The sequence below is a fragment of the Microtus pennsylvanicus genome, chromosome 15 (genome assembly GCF_037038515.1).
Source record: "Microtus pennsylvanicus isolate mMicPen1 chromosome 15, mMicPen1.hap1, whole genome shotgun sequence".
NCBI classification, from domain to species: Eukaryota; Metazoa; Chordata; class Mammalia; order Rodentia; family Cricetidae; genus Microtus; species Microtus pennsylvanicus.
This window is the reverse complement of record NC_134593.1, coordinates 2,236,251-2,251,481: the sequence shown is the minus strand read 5'-3', so window position 1 is coordinate 2,251,481 and position 15,231 is coordinate 2,236,251. Positions and strand designations below refer to the sequence as shown.

Sequence of the window (15,231 nt, the reverse complement as noted above, 5' to 3'; positions counted from 1 at the left end):
GTTTCAGTGGCTGTACCCATCCTGGTCTTGACCTCTTTGCTCATATTCTCACTCCTCCCACTCTTCAACTGGACTTTGGGAGCTTTCAGTGCTCCGATGTGGGTCTCTCTCTCTGTTTTCATCAATTGCTGAATGAAGGTTCTATGATGATATTTAAGATATTCATCAGTCTGACTACAGGGCAAGGCCAGTTTGGGCATCCTCTCCTCTATTGCTTAGGGTCTTAGCTGGGGTCATCCTTGTAGATTCCTGGGAATTTCTCTAGAGCCAGGTTTCTTGCTAGCCCCATAATGGCTCCCTCAATCAAAATATCTCTTTCCTTGCTCTCATCTCTGTACTTCCTCCATCTCAAATATCTCATTCCCTCAAATTCTCCCCACCCTACTTCTCTCCTCCTCTTCCTCTCCCATCCCCCTTTCTCCCTCCACCACCATACTTACAATTTTGTCAGGCAATCTTGTCTATTTTGACGTTCCAGGTGGATCTATGTATGTTTTACTTAGGGTTTACCTTGTTACTTAGCTTCTCTAGGAGAATGAACTACAGGCTCAATAGTCTTTGTTTACAGCTAGTATCCACTTTGAGTGAGTATATACCATATTCATCTTTTTAGGTATGTGTTACCTCACTCAGGATGGTGTTTTCTAGTTCCATCCATTCAAGATGCCATTTTTTTAAACCATTGAGTAGTACTCTAATGTGTAAATGTGCCACATTTTTTTTCTTTATTCATTCTTTGGTTATGGGGCAACCAGATTGTTTCCAGGTTCTGGTTATTACTGAAGGTGAAGGCATAAGTCACAAACAATCCGACACCAGTTTGGAATTATGATTAATAGAATGGTTATTTATTTAAAGGGGGAAAAACTTACAGATCACCGTCCCAGACAACAACCCTCTGCACAATCAGGAAGGGAGTCTAGTAGCCCGGAGTGGATCAGGAAGTAAGAGAGAGAGGAGAAGGAAGTGGCCACTTTTTTAAAGGGAGAGAGACCACACCCCAACGGGCTGGTATCTCAGCGGCTATTGGCTGAAGGAGCGGAAGGAGCTCCTGCAACATATTACAAATAGTGATGCTATGAACTTAGTTGAACAAATGTCTTTGTAGCATGATTATCTTTTGGGTTTATGCTCAAGAGTGGAATTTCTGGATCCTGAGGTAGGTTGATTCTCAGTTTTCTGAGAAACCACATACTGATTTCCAAAGTGGTTGTATGAGTTTGCATTCACACCAACAATGAATGAGTATTCCCCTTACTCCACATCCTCTCCAGCATAAGTTATCATTGGTGTTTTTGATCTTAGCCATTCTGACTGGTGTGAAATGGTATCTCAGAGCTGTTTTGATCTGCATTTCCCTGATGGCTAAGGATGTTGAACATTTCCTTAAGTGTCTTTTGGCCATTTGAAATTCTTCTGTTGAGAATTTTCTGTTTAGTTCTGTACCCCATTTTTAAACTTGGCTATTTGGAATTTTGATGTCTAATTTCTTGAGTTCTTTATATATGTTAGAGATCAGTCCTTTGTCTGATGTGGGGTTGGTGAAGATCTTTTTCCATTCAGTAAGCTGGCTTTTTGTCTTATTGGCTGTGTCCTTTGCTTTACAGAAGCTTCTAAGTTTCAGGAGGTCCCATTTATTCATTGTTGCTCTTATTGTCTATGCTACTGGGGTTATACGTAGGAAGTGGTCTCCTGTGCCTATGTGATGCAGTCTACTTCCCACTTTCTCTTCTATCAGGTTCAGTGTGGTCAGATTTATATTGAGGTCTTTAATCCATTTGGACTTGAGTTTTGTGCATGCTGATAGATATGGATCTATTTTCATTCTTCTACAGGTTGACATCCAGTTATGCTAGCACCATTTGTTGAAGATGCTTTATTTTCTCCATTGTATAATTTTAGCTTCTTTGTCAAAAATCAGGTGTTCATAGGTGTGTGGATTAATATCTAGGTCTTTGATTCTATTCCATTTGTCAACGTCTGATTTTATGCCAATACCAAGCTGTTTTCATTACTGTATATTTGATGTCAGGGATGGTGATGCCTCTGAAAGTTCCTTTATTGTATAGAAAGAATTGTTTTGGCTATCCTGGGTTTTTCATTTTTCCATATGAAGTTGATTATTGTTCTTTCTAGGTCTGTGAAAAATTGTGTTGGGATTTTGATGGGGATTGCATTGAATCTATAGATTGTCTTTGGTAGGATTGCCATTTTTATGATGTTGATCCTACCTATCCAAGTGTATGAGACATCTTTCTATTTTCTAGTATCTTCTTTAATTTCTTTCTTCAAAATCTTAAAGTTCTTGTTAAACTTTTCTTTTAGTTGTTTCTAGGTCTTTCAAGGTTATTGTGCTTCTAACAAAGATCTCACCTAGTTGTAAATCAGTTCTGCTTTCTCAAGGCCATTGTCAGCAGCTGTGGCTAGTTGCCAAACCTTGTGCTCCTGAAATAGGGAAGTAGTTCCTACCTAAAACAAAGGTTTAAGGATCCAACTAAGTTCCAGTTCCCTTTATGGAAATAACTTGGGATTCCACTCAGGGTGTGATATGCCTACAGAGTGTTTTGTCTAGGACTTGATTGTGACTTACACACATATGCATATATGTGATATATCATTTTGTATAGAGTATAATAAAATTAGATTCAGCTTTTCTTAGGCTGGGCGGTGGTGGCGCACGCCTTTAATCCCAGCACTTGGGAGGCAGAGGCAGGAGGATCTTTGTGAGTTGGAGGCCAGCCTGGTCTATAAGAGCTAGTTCCAGGACAGGCTTCAAAGCTACAGAGAACCCTGTCTCGAAAAACCAAAAAAAAAAAAAAAGAAAGAAAAAAGAAAAAGGAGTTCAGTTCCTAGAATCCACCCACACCAAGCTACTTGTAATACCCTCTTCTGGTCTTCACCATCTCTAATTTACTCACTACTCAGTCTTCACCTAACTTTCTGGTGCACAGTTGCTGTCTAGTTGATTTCAGCCTCGGTGCTTAAATATTACACACAGCCAATTGTTCCCATTACAGGTCTTCATTTACTACTTCTTCCCAAATCCAGTTTTCACTATACAATAGCCTTCATCTGGATAAACAGGCACCCTAGACCCATAGCCAAAATTTTCAGTGTTTATTCCATTATCCCTCTATTTCAGTTTCCTTCCAGAAAAGGAGAGGCCCCCTGTAGCATTCATCCAGGATAGTAATGAGTGGAGATAGAAAATAATATTGGCAATTGGTTTAGACTGAACTCCTAACCAACAGCTCCAATCAAAACAGGTAGCGGACTAAGGCACGGTCCCTCCTTCCTCCTATTACATCACACTGGTTTACAGGATTCTGTGGGGTCAAGCACACTAGCTGCAGTATCAGAACCGTAAACTTGACGTTTCTTCTGAATGAAGCACCCCTGACCAGACAGCCACATGCCTCAGCCACCTGCCTCATTTAGTCTTTGCTCTTTCAGAGGTCGTCCCTGATCACTGGTCACAGCTGCACCGTCTCCACTACTTTCCGAGGTCCTCCCTGGTCATAGCTGCACCATCATCTCCATTTCTTGCTTGGCTTCACAGCATTTACCAGCACTTGACATTAAATATGAAGTGGCTTATTTGTTGCTCTTCGTCCTGGTTAGCATGTAGAAAACAAAGGTTTTTGTTTCATTTCTGACCCCCTGACTCCTGACCCCAATCCTCATTGCTTGGTACAGTACTCAACACACAGCCCAGACAAACATTTGGTAAATGAATGGGACTCCATTTCCTGGCTCTTTGACTCAAACTCAGCAATATCTAAAAATATCTGAGACTCAATTCTGCAAGTGGTGCTTAGGTTATATAGCTTTAAGAATCTGTAAAACAGATCTGAAATTGTATTTTTTGTGTAAATACTAACTGGGAGAAGAAGCAAGCACACCCAGAGTTCTAGAAATGATTTTTTTCTGGGTAATGGCTACACAAGTGCAGAGCTGGGGCTACCGTTTAAAATCTGCGTATTCTATTTTTTATTAATTTTTGACAAGTTCACACACGCATACAATATATTTTGGTCATATTCATGCCCACTCCTCTCCCTAACACCTCCCACATTGATCCCTTCCCACTTTGTCTCCTTTTCAGTTTTTTAAAAATAGCCCATAGATTCCCACTCGTGTGCTACCCACTGGGGTATGGTTGATCCACCAGAGCCCACATAAACTGACTCCTCCTCCCTTAGAAGGTATCACCCATCAGTAGCTCCTCAGTCAGCTGGGGGCTTGCGAGCCTGTCCAGGAATGTTGGCTAGTTTGAGCTTGCGCAGATAACTACAGCTGTTGGGAGTTCATGAGTGTCGTGGTCCCGTGATGGCCAGAAGACACTGTTTCAGTCCGGTCCCCTCCTACCTCTGGCCCTTACACTCTTTTGAGCCCCTCGTCTAGATTTGTGTATTTTAAATTGAACCGGAGTAAGTTCGTTTGTTTTACATTTCTGACTTGTCATGTCAGCGCACCTCTCTAGTGTAGCAAGCAAACACACACACACACACACACACACACGCAGATAAATTAATAAATGGAGATGTGCACAAACTTCAGCGAGGTTGGCATACCCCATAACAGGAAGAAGGTAGGAAGCGTCCTGCCTTCATGACACGGGGAACTCCCAAACACCACAGGCCTCCTCCCTTGTCCTGGGATGGCTCCCCGCAGGCATACTCCCTGGAACAGAGGCCAGACGGTGAGGACCGGTTTGCTGAGGTGAGGTGCAAACACGTCAGAACTCAGTTCTGCGGCCCGACCAAAAGCCAGGAACACACAACGGTTCTCATAGTCTAGCCCGAGGAGGTGAACACGCCGTCCATGAGCGTAGGAAGAGAGAACTGCAATCAATAGGACGTCACAACGCCTGGGAAAATTCCGGCCAGACACGACCGGAACGCGCAGGCGCAATAGTGAGCCACCCGCGCACGCGCAAGGCGGCCCAGGAAGGGTCGAGCACGCGCCAGAGAGCGGGCGGGAGGACGCTATGGAACAAAGGTTAGCAGAGTTCCGGGAGGCCCGCAAACGGGCCGGGCTGGTGAGCCAGCCCTCCACGGCCAGCCAGGGCGAGCAGACCTCAGCAGCGAAGGCGGAGCCAGCGGCGGCGACCCCAAAGACAGCCACTGGCTGGCTGCGACGCTTCCTGAAGCGGAAAGCAAGCCCTGCCATTATGCGGGCCCCGCCCAACCAGGCTCAGGTGAGGAGGGAGACCAGCACCTTGAAGCCCCGCCTCCGCGCCGGGCCACGCCCACTGCTTCTGACGCTCAGAGCCCTTTGCAGCCTGTGTGCTCTCTCCTCGCCCGCACATTGGCTGAACGCCGCCGTATTTCCCCAATGTGTGTCAGCACGTCCCAGACACGGTCCTGTGCAGCAGCTAATTGCAAAGAGAAAGCGAAGGTCTGGGGACTCGAAGAAAGAAGCATCTCTGCACTTGAGTTGTTCACAGCCAGTTAATAGAGGTGCCACGTGGCTTTGAGAAACAACTGCAGGCCACTGCTAGTGGAGGATAAAAGGTCTAATTGGTTGTTGATCAAAAGTGGCAGTGATTAAGGCCTCACTTTATTCACACCTTGGGTAGAGGGAGCCAGTGTCTCAGGTAGCTTGTGTTTTAGAAAGGGGATTTGGAGGTGGGAAGGTTTGAGACTGTGGCCATACCACTCTGAATGCAACTGATTTCTGAAGCTAAGCAGGGTCAGGCCTGGGGAAAAGGGTCTGACTACAAAACATTCCGAAGTGTGGTCACTGTAACTGCCTGTGGTGGTGTACATGAACTTGCTTGTCACTGTTGGACTAGAGAAGGGTATTCCAGTTTCATCGTGAGTGATCATGGTGGAAAAAGTTGGATTAATATCCAGTTGAATCTGTGTCTTCACATAGTTCTCATCCTGGCAGGGAGACTTGTCTGGGTGGAAATATGAAACACTCCAAGGAGAAAACGTGTGTTCTAATTTTGTTTCTGTTACTGTGATAAACATAACCAAAAGCCACTTGGGGAGGAAAGGATAGACTTGTCTGCAGGCAGATCTCATTTCTCAATTGGGAGTCCTTCTTCTCAGAAGACTCTAGTTTGGGTCAGCTTGACGAGAAATGAACCAGCACACTATGCTTTTCAGCAATCACAAGGCCTTAGTTTCTTGTCCAAATATGTGCAGGGTGGTGGTGGTGCACACCTTTAATCCCAGCACTCGGGGGCAGAGGCAGGCGAATCTCTGTGAGTTCAAGGCCAGCCTGGTTTACAAGAGCTAGTTCCAGAACAGGCTCCAAAGCTACAGAGAAAATCCAAACCAAACCAAACCAAACCAAACAAACAAACAAACAAAAACCCCCAAAAAACCCAAATCCATACCTGGGTCTAGGTCTGCCAGCTGTAGGAACTCAGCAGAGGAAATGGAAGGATAGATTCAGTTTGGTCTCTTAACAGTGAGAACAGACTTTTATTGGTCTAAGAAGATGACACACCCAAACCTTGCAGTTCAGTGTCTGGAGGGCTGGGGAGGGGAGAGCGTGACTGCCAGAGTCAGAAACTGCATTTCTGGATAAACTGCTTTTTGAGTCTTTGGAGTCAGTTTGTTTGTACAACCTCTGGACTCAGAGTGAGACCACTGGGCCCCAGTGTGTTATGGGGGTGGGCTGCTTTCCTGAATTCCATGAGTGGCAGGTGTTTTGAAGTCTTTGGTGTGTTTTATGGCCCTGGTTTGGGAGCAGGGAAGGGGGGATTTTCTTGAATAGTGAAGACCTGTAATCCTAGCTACTTAGGAGGCAGGGGATTGCAAGTTCAAGACTCGACTGTGACCCTGTCTCAGATTTTTTTTTTTAAAAAAAAGTTTAATTGCTAGAGTTGTAGCTCTGTGGTACAGTGTTTCTTTTGCGTGCATGATATACTAGATTCGACCTCCAGCACTGCTGAGAAAGATAATGAATACATTAATAGATAAATACAGGAATAGAATCAGTAGTAGAGCACGTGACTAACATGTTCAGGGCCCTCGGGTCCATTTTCAGGACACCCCCCAAAATAAAATGGTAGAGTAGTGGGTGTATGCCTGCAATCATAGCACTCAGGAGCTAAGGCAGGAGGATTGTGAACTTGAAGCTGGTCTGGGCTATATAAGTGAGACACCATGTCAGAAACAAAGCTGAACTCCACCCCCAGTTCATATTGTACCAGAAACAACTCATCTTGCTCGCATTAAAATTATTTCCTATCTGGGTGGTGGTGATACACACCTTAATCCCAGCACCCAGAAGGCAGAAGCAGGCAGATTTCTGTGAGTTTGAGGCCAGCCTAGTCTACAAGAGCTAGTTCCAGGACAGGCTCCAAAGCCAAAGAGAAACCCTGTCTTGAAAAACAAACAAACAAACAAACAAACAAACAAAAGAAGACGATGTCTAACCCACACAAAGCATTCTTGACTCATTTCTGAAGGAAAATGAAATCACTGAGTTGAGCCTAGAGAAGCTCAACTCAAGAGAAAGCTTCTTTTATTAAAAATGTGGAAATTGATGAGAGGGCACACACACAAAGCATTCTTGACTCATTTCTGAAGGAAAATGAAATCACTGAGTTGAACCTAGAGAAGCTCAACTCAAGAGAAAGCTTCTTTTATTAAAAATGTGGAAATTGATGAGAGGGCATGCTGGGGTGGGACTGGCAGTGGTACTAATCGCTCTCCCTTTCTTAAGGGACTTGACTTGAGGTTTGTTTCACTGACTATATATAACCTTTCTGTGTTTGCCATGGTATAAATTCTTATTACAATTTTCTAAATTGCAATATCCATGCCCTTTATCTCCCTCTGCCCAAGTTTTCCTGGAGGAAAGTAGTCCCCCAAACAATGAGGTTTTGTCACTTTGTGGTTAAAAGCTTGTAACTGTTCAATCCTCTGGGAACTTGCCATCTATGGCCCTATCTAGAAAAGCTCCTAGTATAGAAATTCAGCCCTGGAGGTTCATTCTCCATCCTGGTCTGCAACTCCTGACCTCCCAGTTTGGTTCAAAGGCCTCTATTGCTCCAATGTTCTTTCTGGAGCTAAGGAGACAGCTCATGCAAGTGTGAGGACTTGAGTGCAATCCGCTGCACCTACATAAAAGCTGCACTTGGTGAATTGTAATCTTAGCACTGAGGAGGCAGAGACAGGAGAGTCCCTGGAGTCCTCTGGCCGACCAGTCTATCCTAACTGATGACATCCAGGTTCAGTGAGAGATCCTGTGCCAAAAATAAATGTGGACAGCAATAGAAGTGACATCGATGTCAACCTCTAGTGCGCTTCCCCAACCCAAATCTCACTTTCTATACCTTTGTTTGTCTCTGCCTTGTCCTCCTCTGGAAAGGGCCCTCAGCTAGGAAGCAGCTTGCTGCTGGAGTCATGGAAATGTGTTCTCTGAGCCATGCCTATTAGTAATGTATGCACACAAACGCTTTGCACATTGCTGTTGTGGAAAAGGCAGACGGGATGAACACTAGACACAGTTCTCAGTCAGTCAGAGGAATTTTCAGGTGTTCTCCTGTGTCTGTCCCCTTTGGCATTTTGTTTGCCATTAAACTCTTTCTGTTCCCCCTCTAGAGCACCTAATTAAATAAAAAGGGCAGGAAATTTTTAGGCCCTTGTTTTTCAAGATGCAAGTCATGACCCATTTATGGATGATAAAATCAACATAGGATCTTGTTCCCTTTAAAGTTGCTGAGTAATTTGGCATGCAAGAGAGCTTTTCCAGGCAGATACTGATTTTGGTTTCCATACACCTGTGTACTGAGCTATAGTATAAAACCTATTTTTTTGCTGTGTATTCAAAAGAAACTTGCAAAAACTTAGAAACTAGCAGACAAAGCTCCTAAAGTGACCTCCATACCAGGGGCTCCCCTAGCACCTGGCCTGGGTCTTCCCACAAGAATTTTGGATTTTAACATGCAGGCCATATTGATTTATTGCAGATGTGTGGGTGGAGGTAGTTTAGAGAACTCGTTGAACATTTGTGCACAGGCTGGCTTGGGGAGTGAAAAGAGAGAGGAGGCAAGGAATCTAGTTAGAAGATGCTTCCCAGGCCTTGGGATGAGCGATGAAGACATGGATAGGATAGTGTGGTGTAGGGTGGTAATGACTTTAGTGGACGTCATAGCTTTTTTTTTTATGTGAAAGGGGTTTTTGTTTCTTGGTTTGGGTATGGTCTCCATCTTAGAACGGAGGTACTCTGGACATTTCAACCCACCTCATCAAATCAGCACAAGTGTGTTGACTGCGACTGGGGGACAAGTACTGCAGCTGCGGCATTATCAGTTGTTGGTCAGGTTCTGTTGGGGGCACAAAGTAGGTTTTGTTAGCAGCCAGCTAATCTGAAGAAATGGCTCCCATGAATAGATCCCATCTCAATACTGGCAGGTTTTTGTCGGGGTCACATCTTACTGAGTGCCCATCAGTGTTGATTTGTTTGGACCAGGGCGTCTAAGCTCTCTGGCAATGATTGCTTTAGAGAGGAAATCAGGGAGCTAGCAACTATCCTCTAGAGCAGTTAAGTTTCGCCTTTTCCAATTAATTGCATCCTCTTGGCTCCGTTACCCTCCCATTCTTACTTTCTTACTTCTGTGTCCTAGGAAGAAGCTCAGCAGCCTCCACAGAGTGCGGCAGTCCCTCTGCCTTCATCTCAACACCAGTCTCTCCTGACTAACATCACCTTCTTGAAGGTTCTTCTCTGGTTGGTCCTGCTGGGTCTGTTTGTAGAACTGGAATTTGGCCTGGCTTATTTTGTCCTGTCTATGTTTTACTGGATGTATGTAGGGACTCGGGGTCCCGAGGAGAAGAAAGAGGGGGAGAAGAGCGCCTACTCTGTGTTCAACCCTGGGTGTGAAGCCATCCAGGGCACCCTGACTGCAGAGCAGCTGGAGCGGGAGTTACAGCTCAGGTCCCCGCAGGGGAGGTAGGACCTGCCTCAGCTGGTCTTTGTAGCCTTGAGCATGGACTCTGGAGAACATTCTCTCCTTTTCCCTTCATCTGCTGCAGTTTCATTTTTGGACTCTTCTTTGATTTAGGTGAAATTTTCTAAAAGATATTCTCTGTGGGACTGGTGCATTTATAAAAGTCATATAAGAAGGAAGTTGGTTTGTCTCATTACTGGAGAGTGGTCATAGTGGCATGTTACAGATGCATTGCGTGATCTTCTGGTTTACCCAGTGATTTGATGGATGAGCAGGCACATTGGGGCTCTGTATTACACCCAAGTACCCTTTTTAAGTATTTTAATGTTTGCTCATAGCCATATTCCAGGTCATCCAGGTGGACTGGTCTCAATTTTTTTGTTTTTAAATGTGTGAGTGTTTTGCTTGAATGTGCCTGGTACCCTTAGAGGTCAAAAGAGGACATCAGATCCTCTGAAGCTTGAATTGTGGATGGCTGTGAGCCACTCTGTGAGTACAAGGAACTGACCTAAGTCCTCTGCAAGAACAAGACATGCTTTTAACCACAGAGCCATCTCTCTAGCCCTTCAAAAAAATTTACAGAATTATTTTCCCAAAAGGTTTAAGTTTCAAGTTTTAGAAAGTTTTGTGTCTTGCTTCTCTTTTCGGTCATCAATATCACTGAACTTTAAAATGTCTTTAGGGTACTTTCCATAGCAGGTCCCCTGTGCTGCCCACCACAGCTTTCACCATGTTGCCGCCTTGTCTGTACTTGGGGAAGAAGGGACAGCCTCAGCAAGACAAAGCCAATATTAGAGACAAAAAAAATTATTTGTATAAATGTTTGTCCACGTGTGTATATTTGTACCACATGTGTGCCTGGTACCTGTGGAGGCCAAGAAGATGGTGTCCAATCCCCTGGAATTGGAGTTATGCATGATTTTGAGCTGCCTTGTTCTAGGAACTGGGTCATCTGCAAGAGCAGCTAGTGATCTTACCTTCTGAGCCATTTTCCAGCCCCAATATTGGAGATTTGATAAGAGGTTATTAATGCTAAGTTCATCAGGTGAAGTTCTCGATTGTGTGTGCAAAGGGGAAGGGCCAGGAAATAGGACTCTGTACTGACTTACTAATTGGGTCATGTCTCATTTTCTTTTATATATTTTTGAAAGGGTCTCCCGTGGAACTCACACTTTTGTGGTTTTGGTTTTTAAAATGAGCACTCTGCCTCTCATGCTAATGTAGACTCAGCAGGTCTCTGTCTGTGGGCTCTGGTTGGCAGCTGTGTAGACAGCAGCAGTTAGGCCTGGTTTGGGTGTGACTTCCTCTTCCAGCACAATGGTGGAGTTTAGGCTCATTGAACTCTGGCCACACACACCTTTTCTGTGAGTCACACTGGTGAATAAAGACTCCAGTTTTGTTCACACTTAAGGTTTTAAGAAATTAACTGGTTCCTTCAGTAATTTTTCACGTTCAGAGTTAAGCTCTTAACTTTATAAGTTATTATGAAGGTAACTTCATTTGTGTGTTCTGGTGCCCATAGAAGCCAAAGGAGGATATTGGGCCCCCCAGTTTTAGAATTACACAGGCTGTTGTGAGCCACCCAGTGAGGATGCTGAGGAGAGACCTTGGATCCTCTGGAAGAGCAGCAAGCTCTCCTAACTACTGAGCCATCTCTCCAGCTCCTGAAGGTAACTTTAATACCTGTGAAATATTAAATAATAGAGGTCTTTTGTTAATTCTTTTGTTCTTCCTTTTATGTTCTACTTATGAAGCAAATTTAGTTTTATCTAAACTTACCTCTTGTTTATTGAGTACCAGCATCCTCCTAGCCATGGCCCTATTGTACATTCTTGCTTACCTCTCCTTAAAAGTTGTCTGTACTACTGGCTTTGCCTTCTAGGAAACATGAGGTGCAAGCCGGTTACATATCTGCAGGGAGGAGAAGCAAGGATAGTTCATGTTTGCTGTTTTTGTCAGACCATCAAGCTTTATTTTGATGCAGTCTCAATTTTCTGGATTTAGACCCGTTGACCTCAGAATGGCCACTCAAGTCTTTACCAGTAGCCCCGAATGAGATTGCCATTAAAGGTAGCTCTGTCATCAGACAAAGAGACACAGGAAGGCACCGCAGTAGTTACATGTGGGAGTGCTGTTTCTGTGACCTTTGGGGACTTACAGGCACTTTTTTCTCACAGTATCAGACCTGGTCTGCTCATAGGCAGGACCACATTTATCCCCTAGTAAAGAGGGTTGATTTCTAGTGACCCCCAAAGAAGAGTCCATTTTCAAGGTTCAGGAGCTTCTTTAGGAATTTGTCTCTTGGGGGAAGCTTAGCTCCTCTGGCTGCCATCAAGGTTTATTCCTTCTTACTTTAATCTTAGGGCACTTGCGAGCCCCTGGACTCTGACCTGCAGACTGGTGGGCCATCAGATTCTCTTTTCTCCCTCTCTCAGGCTATCATGGGAATGGTACTCCAGGAACAGCATTCGTCACAGCACTGCCCTTTCTGAGGGTTCAGGCTGGGGAGCTTCTACCAAGGGTAAGTTTATGCTGCCAGGACTATGTATCGAACATGGCAGTCTGTCCCTGTTGCCCTTGGTTGGTTTGCAGGGTCAGATTAGGCACCTGGGTCTGCTACAGAAAGGAAGTTACACAGTTATGAGAACCAGCTATCCTCATCTGGGCAGAAGCAAACAGAATGGGAACATTGTGTTAGGTTCCTGACACTTCAGCAAATATTTGGAGGTTCGCTGGTTTTGGCACACAGAGAGCCCCCTGTAAACCGTGGGTGGAAAAGAACTGAAGAATGAATATGGGGTGGGGGAGTGGGGGGGGGTGTGGGCGAGTGGGGGGGGAGGGTGGGTGGGTGGTAGAATCCCGAGGATCATGTTGCCACCAGGGGCAGTAGAGAGCTGGTGCAGCCTAGCCTGCATCCCTTCACCTCACACTTGATCATTTACATTAAGAGGAAAACCCTCTGGAATGCCTCTTGGAACCACTTTTGCTGATTTTGTTTTTTTTTTCCTTCAGGCATTTTTTTTTTCAAGATTCATAGAGTAAAGACCTCTTCACAGGTCCTGGAAAGGCTCTGATAGCTCCCAGCAGTGATTTATTATACACATATTTTAAGATAAAACAGCAGCCCCTCTCTAGGGTTAGCAGGCAGCCTTGTAAATTCCCTGTCCACTTTTGAGCTTCAAAGGAACTGGAGCACAATGGCTAGGAACTTACTTAGCTAACAGAAACTAAAGAGGGTAAGATTTTGGTTTCTGTTGCACTTTTATTTTGAAACATTGAGCGTTTGGGCCAAAGATTTAGACTTTGTTCTCAAAAAACTGAGTACACAGAGAACCATGTCATAGGGGGCAGGTGCGTTGGGAGAGCTAGCTCAGAGACAGAAATCTCTCTCTCTCTCTCTCTCTCTCTCTCTCTCTCTCTGTGTGATATGTGTTTCTGTGGGCTTCAGATGTACATGTGGGTGCCAGTGCACATGAATACCTATATTTGCGGTGAAAGGCTGATGTGGGATGTCGGCCTCAGTTACTCCACCTCATTCCTCGGAATTCAGCTCACTGTCTGGCTGGCTAGCTCTGGGATTCACTTGACTCGACCTCCCCAGCTCTGCGGTTGCAGACACAAGCAGCCTTCTCTGTGGCACTGGGGTCTGAACTCAGGTCCTCATGCTTGTGCAGCTAGCACTTTACCACTGGGCCATCTTCCCTGCCCCAAATCATTTTTAATTGTGGATTTTATATATCACCCACCTCCCAAATCCACAGGAAATACATCACAATATTCCTTAGCAGATGCTCTGAACCTTGAATGGAAATGATCTTAGTATAAACTTTTTCTTATGCATATGTATCTATGATAATGTTAAATTCATAATATAGGCACTGTAAGTGATTAGGGATAGCCGATAATCCAGCAGACCAGTTATAACAATATACTGTAATGAATGTTATTTAAAACTTGTGAATTTTTCAATTTAGTATGTTTTATTCTTTGTCGACCACACAAGTAACAGAAACCACAGCAAACAAAAGAGACACCATTGTACTATATAGGGTGCTGTTTATTTGTTTTTGCAATGGTCTCAGATAGCCCATGCTAGCCTCAAGTTTATTGCAAAACTAAGGCTTGTCTTAAGCTTCCAGTCTTCCTTCTCCGCCTCCCAAGTGCTGAGATTACAGGTGTGAGCTACCACTCCCACATTAGATGTTCTGAAAAGTGGTCTGTTGGGCCCACAGCTTCATTGGTAGGTGGCTTGCCTAGTGTATCACCTACTTTCTTGCTACTATGATGAAACACCATGACCAAAAATAACTCAGAGAAGAGTTTATTTTGGCTTATGGTTCCAAAGGGAGAGTCCACGGTGGCAGGAGAGGCATGGTAGTGGATAGCCAGAGCAAGAGGCAGAAAGGTCCCATGGCAGCCCCCACCACAGGAAGCAGGGAGCATAGAGTAGAAACTGGGTGAAGATACAAACTCTCAAAGCCCATCCCTAGTGACATGTTGTAGTAATAGGAGTGGCGGGGCTGCGTCCCCAGCACCCTGGCCGCCTGCTAGCTTATGCCCCGAAATAATTACACGGACACTGTATTCTTTTAAACACTGCTTGGCCCATTAACTCTAGCCCTTACAGGCTAATTCTCATATCCCGATCAACCCATCTCTAATAAACCGTGTAGCTCCGGTCTTACCGGGAAAGATTCAGCATGTCTGACCTGGCGGCTTGCTTCATCATGTGCGTCTGCCCGGGAGAGCGGAGCATGGCCTCTCTGAGCTCACTTCCTCTTCCTCCCAGCATTCTGTTCTGTTTACTCCTCCCACCTATGTTTTAACCTATCAGGGCCAAGCAGTTTCTTTATTGCTTAACCAATGAAATCAACAGATTGATACATGACACTCCCACATCAACATGTCCTCTAGGAAGGCTCCCATTCTAAAAGTTCCGTAGCCTCCCCAAACAATTTCACCAACTAGAGACTAAAGTTTAAATACTTAAGTCTGTGGGGGCCATTCTCACTCAAACACCAGACAGCGATGTTCCAGGGATGAACTTTGTTTCCAGGACATTAAATTAGACACTAGTGGTGCATGCCTATAATTCCCAGTACTGGGAAGGTGGAGGCAGGAGGTTCGGAAGTTTAAGGACATTCTCAACTGTATAGAGAGTTCGAGAGAAGCCTAGGATACACGAGGCACTGTCTAAAAGAGAGAGAGGGAAGGAGACAGAGTGTGTCCACCAGGAGAGGTGGCCCAGTGGATAAGCATTTGCTGTATAAGCTTGAGGATTTGAATTTGAACCCCAGTACCCACACATAAAGCTGGAC

At 44.8% G+C, this 15,231-nt stretch overlaps 1 protein-coding gene across 1 annotated transcript; it reads left to right on the top strand.

Moving 5' to 3' along the window:
* The first annotated feature begins 4,857 nt into the window (after positions 1-4,857).
* Positions 4,858-10,092, top strand: Saysd1 (SAYSVFN motif domain containing 1). The gene is made up of 2 exons (XM_075949223.1): positions 4,858-5,200; positions 9,593-10,092. The coding sequence occupies exons 1-2, from the start codon at positions 4,991-4,993 to the stop codon at positions 9,917-9,919; spliced, it is 537 nt and encodes a 178-aa protein (XP_075805338.1). The 5' UTR covers positions 4,858-4,990; the 3' UTR covers positions 9,920-10,092.
* The last annotated feature ends 5,139 nt before the right edge of the window (positions 10,093-15,231 follow it).

Excerpts from the sequence above, each read along its gene's own strand:
- Saysd1 (XM_075949223.1), top strand. The coding sequence starts at position 4,991 with ATGGAACAAAGGTTAGCAGAGTTCCGGGAGGCCCGCAAACGGGCCGGG. Across the intron at positions 5,201-9,592 it reads CCCCGCCCAACCAGGCTCAG|GAAGAAGCTCAGCAGCCTCC; the intron begins GTGAGGAGGGAG and ends TCTGTGTCCTAG.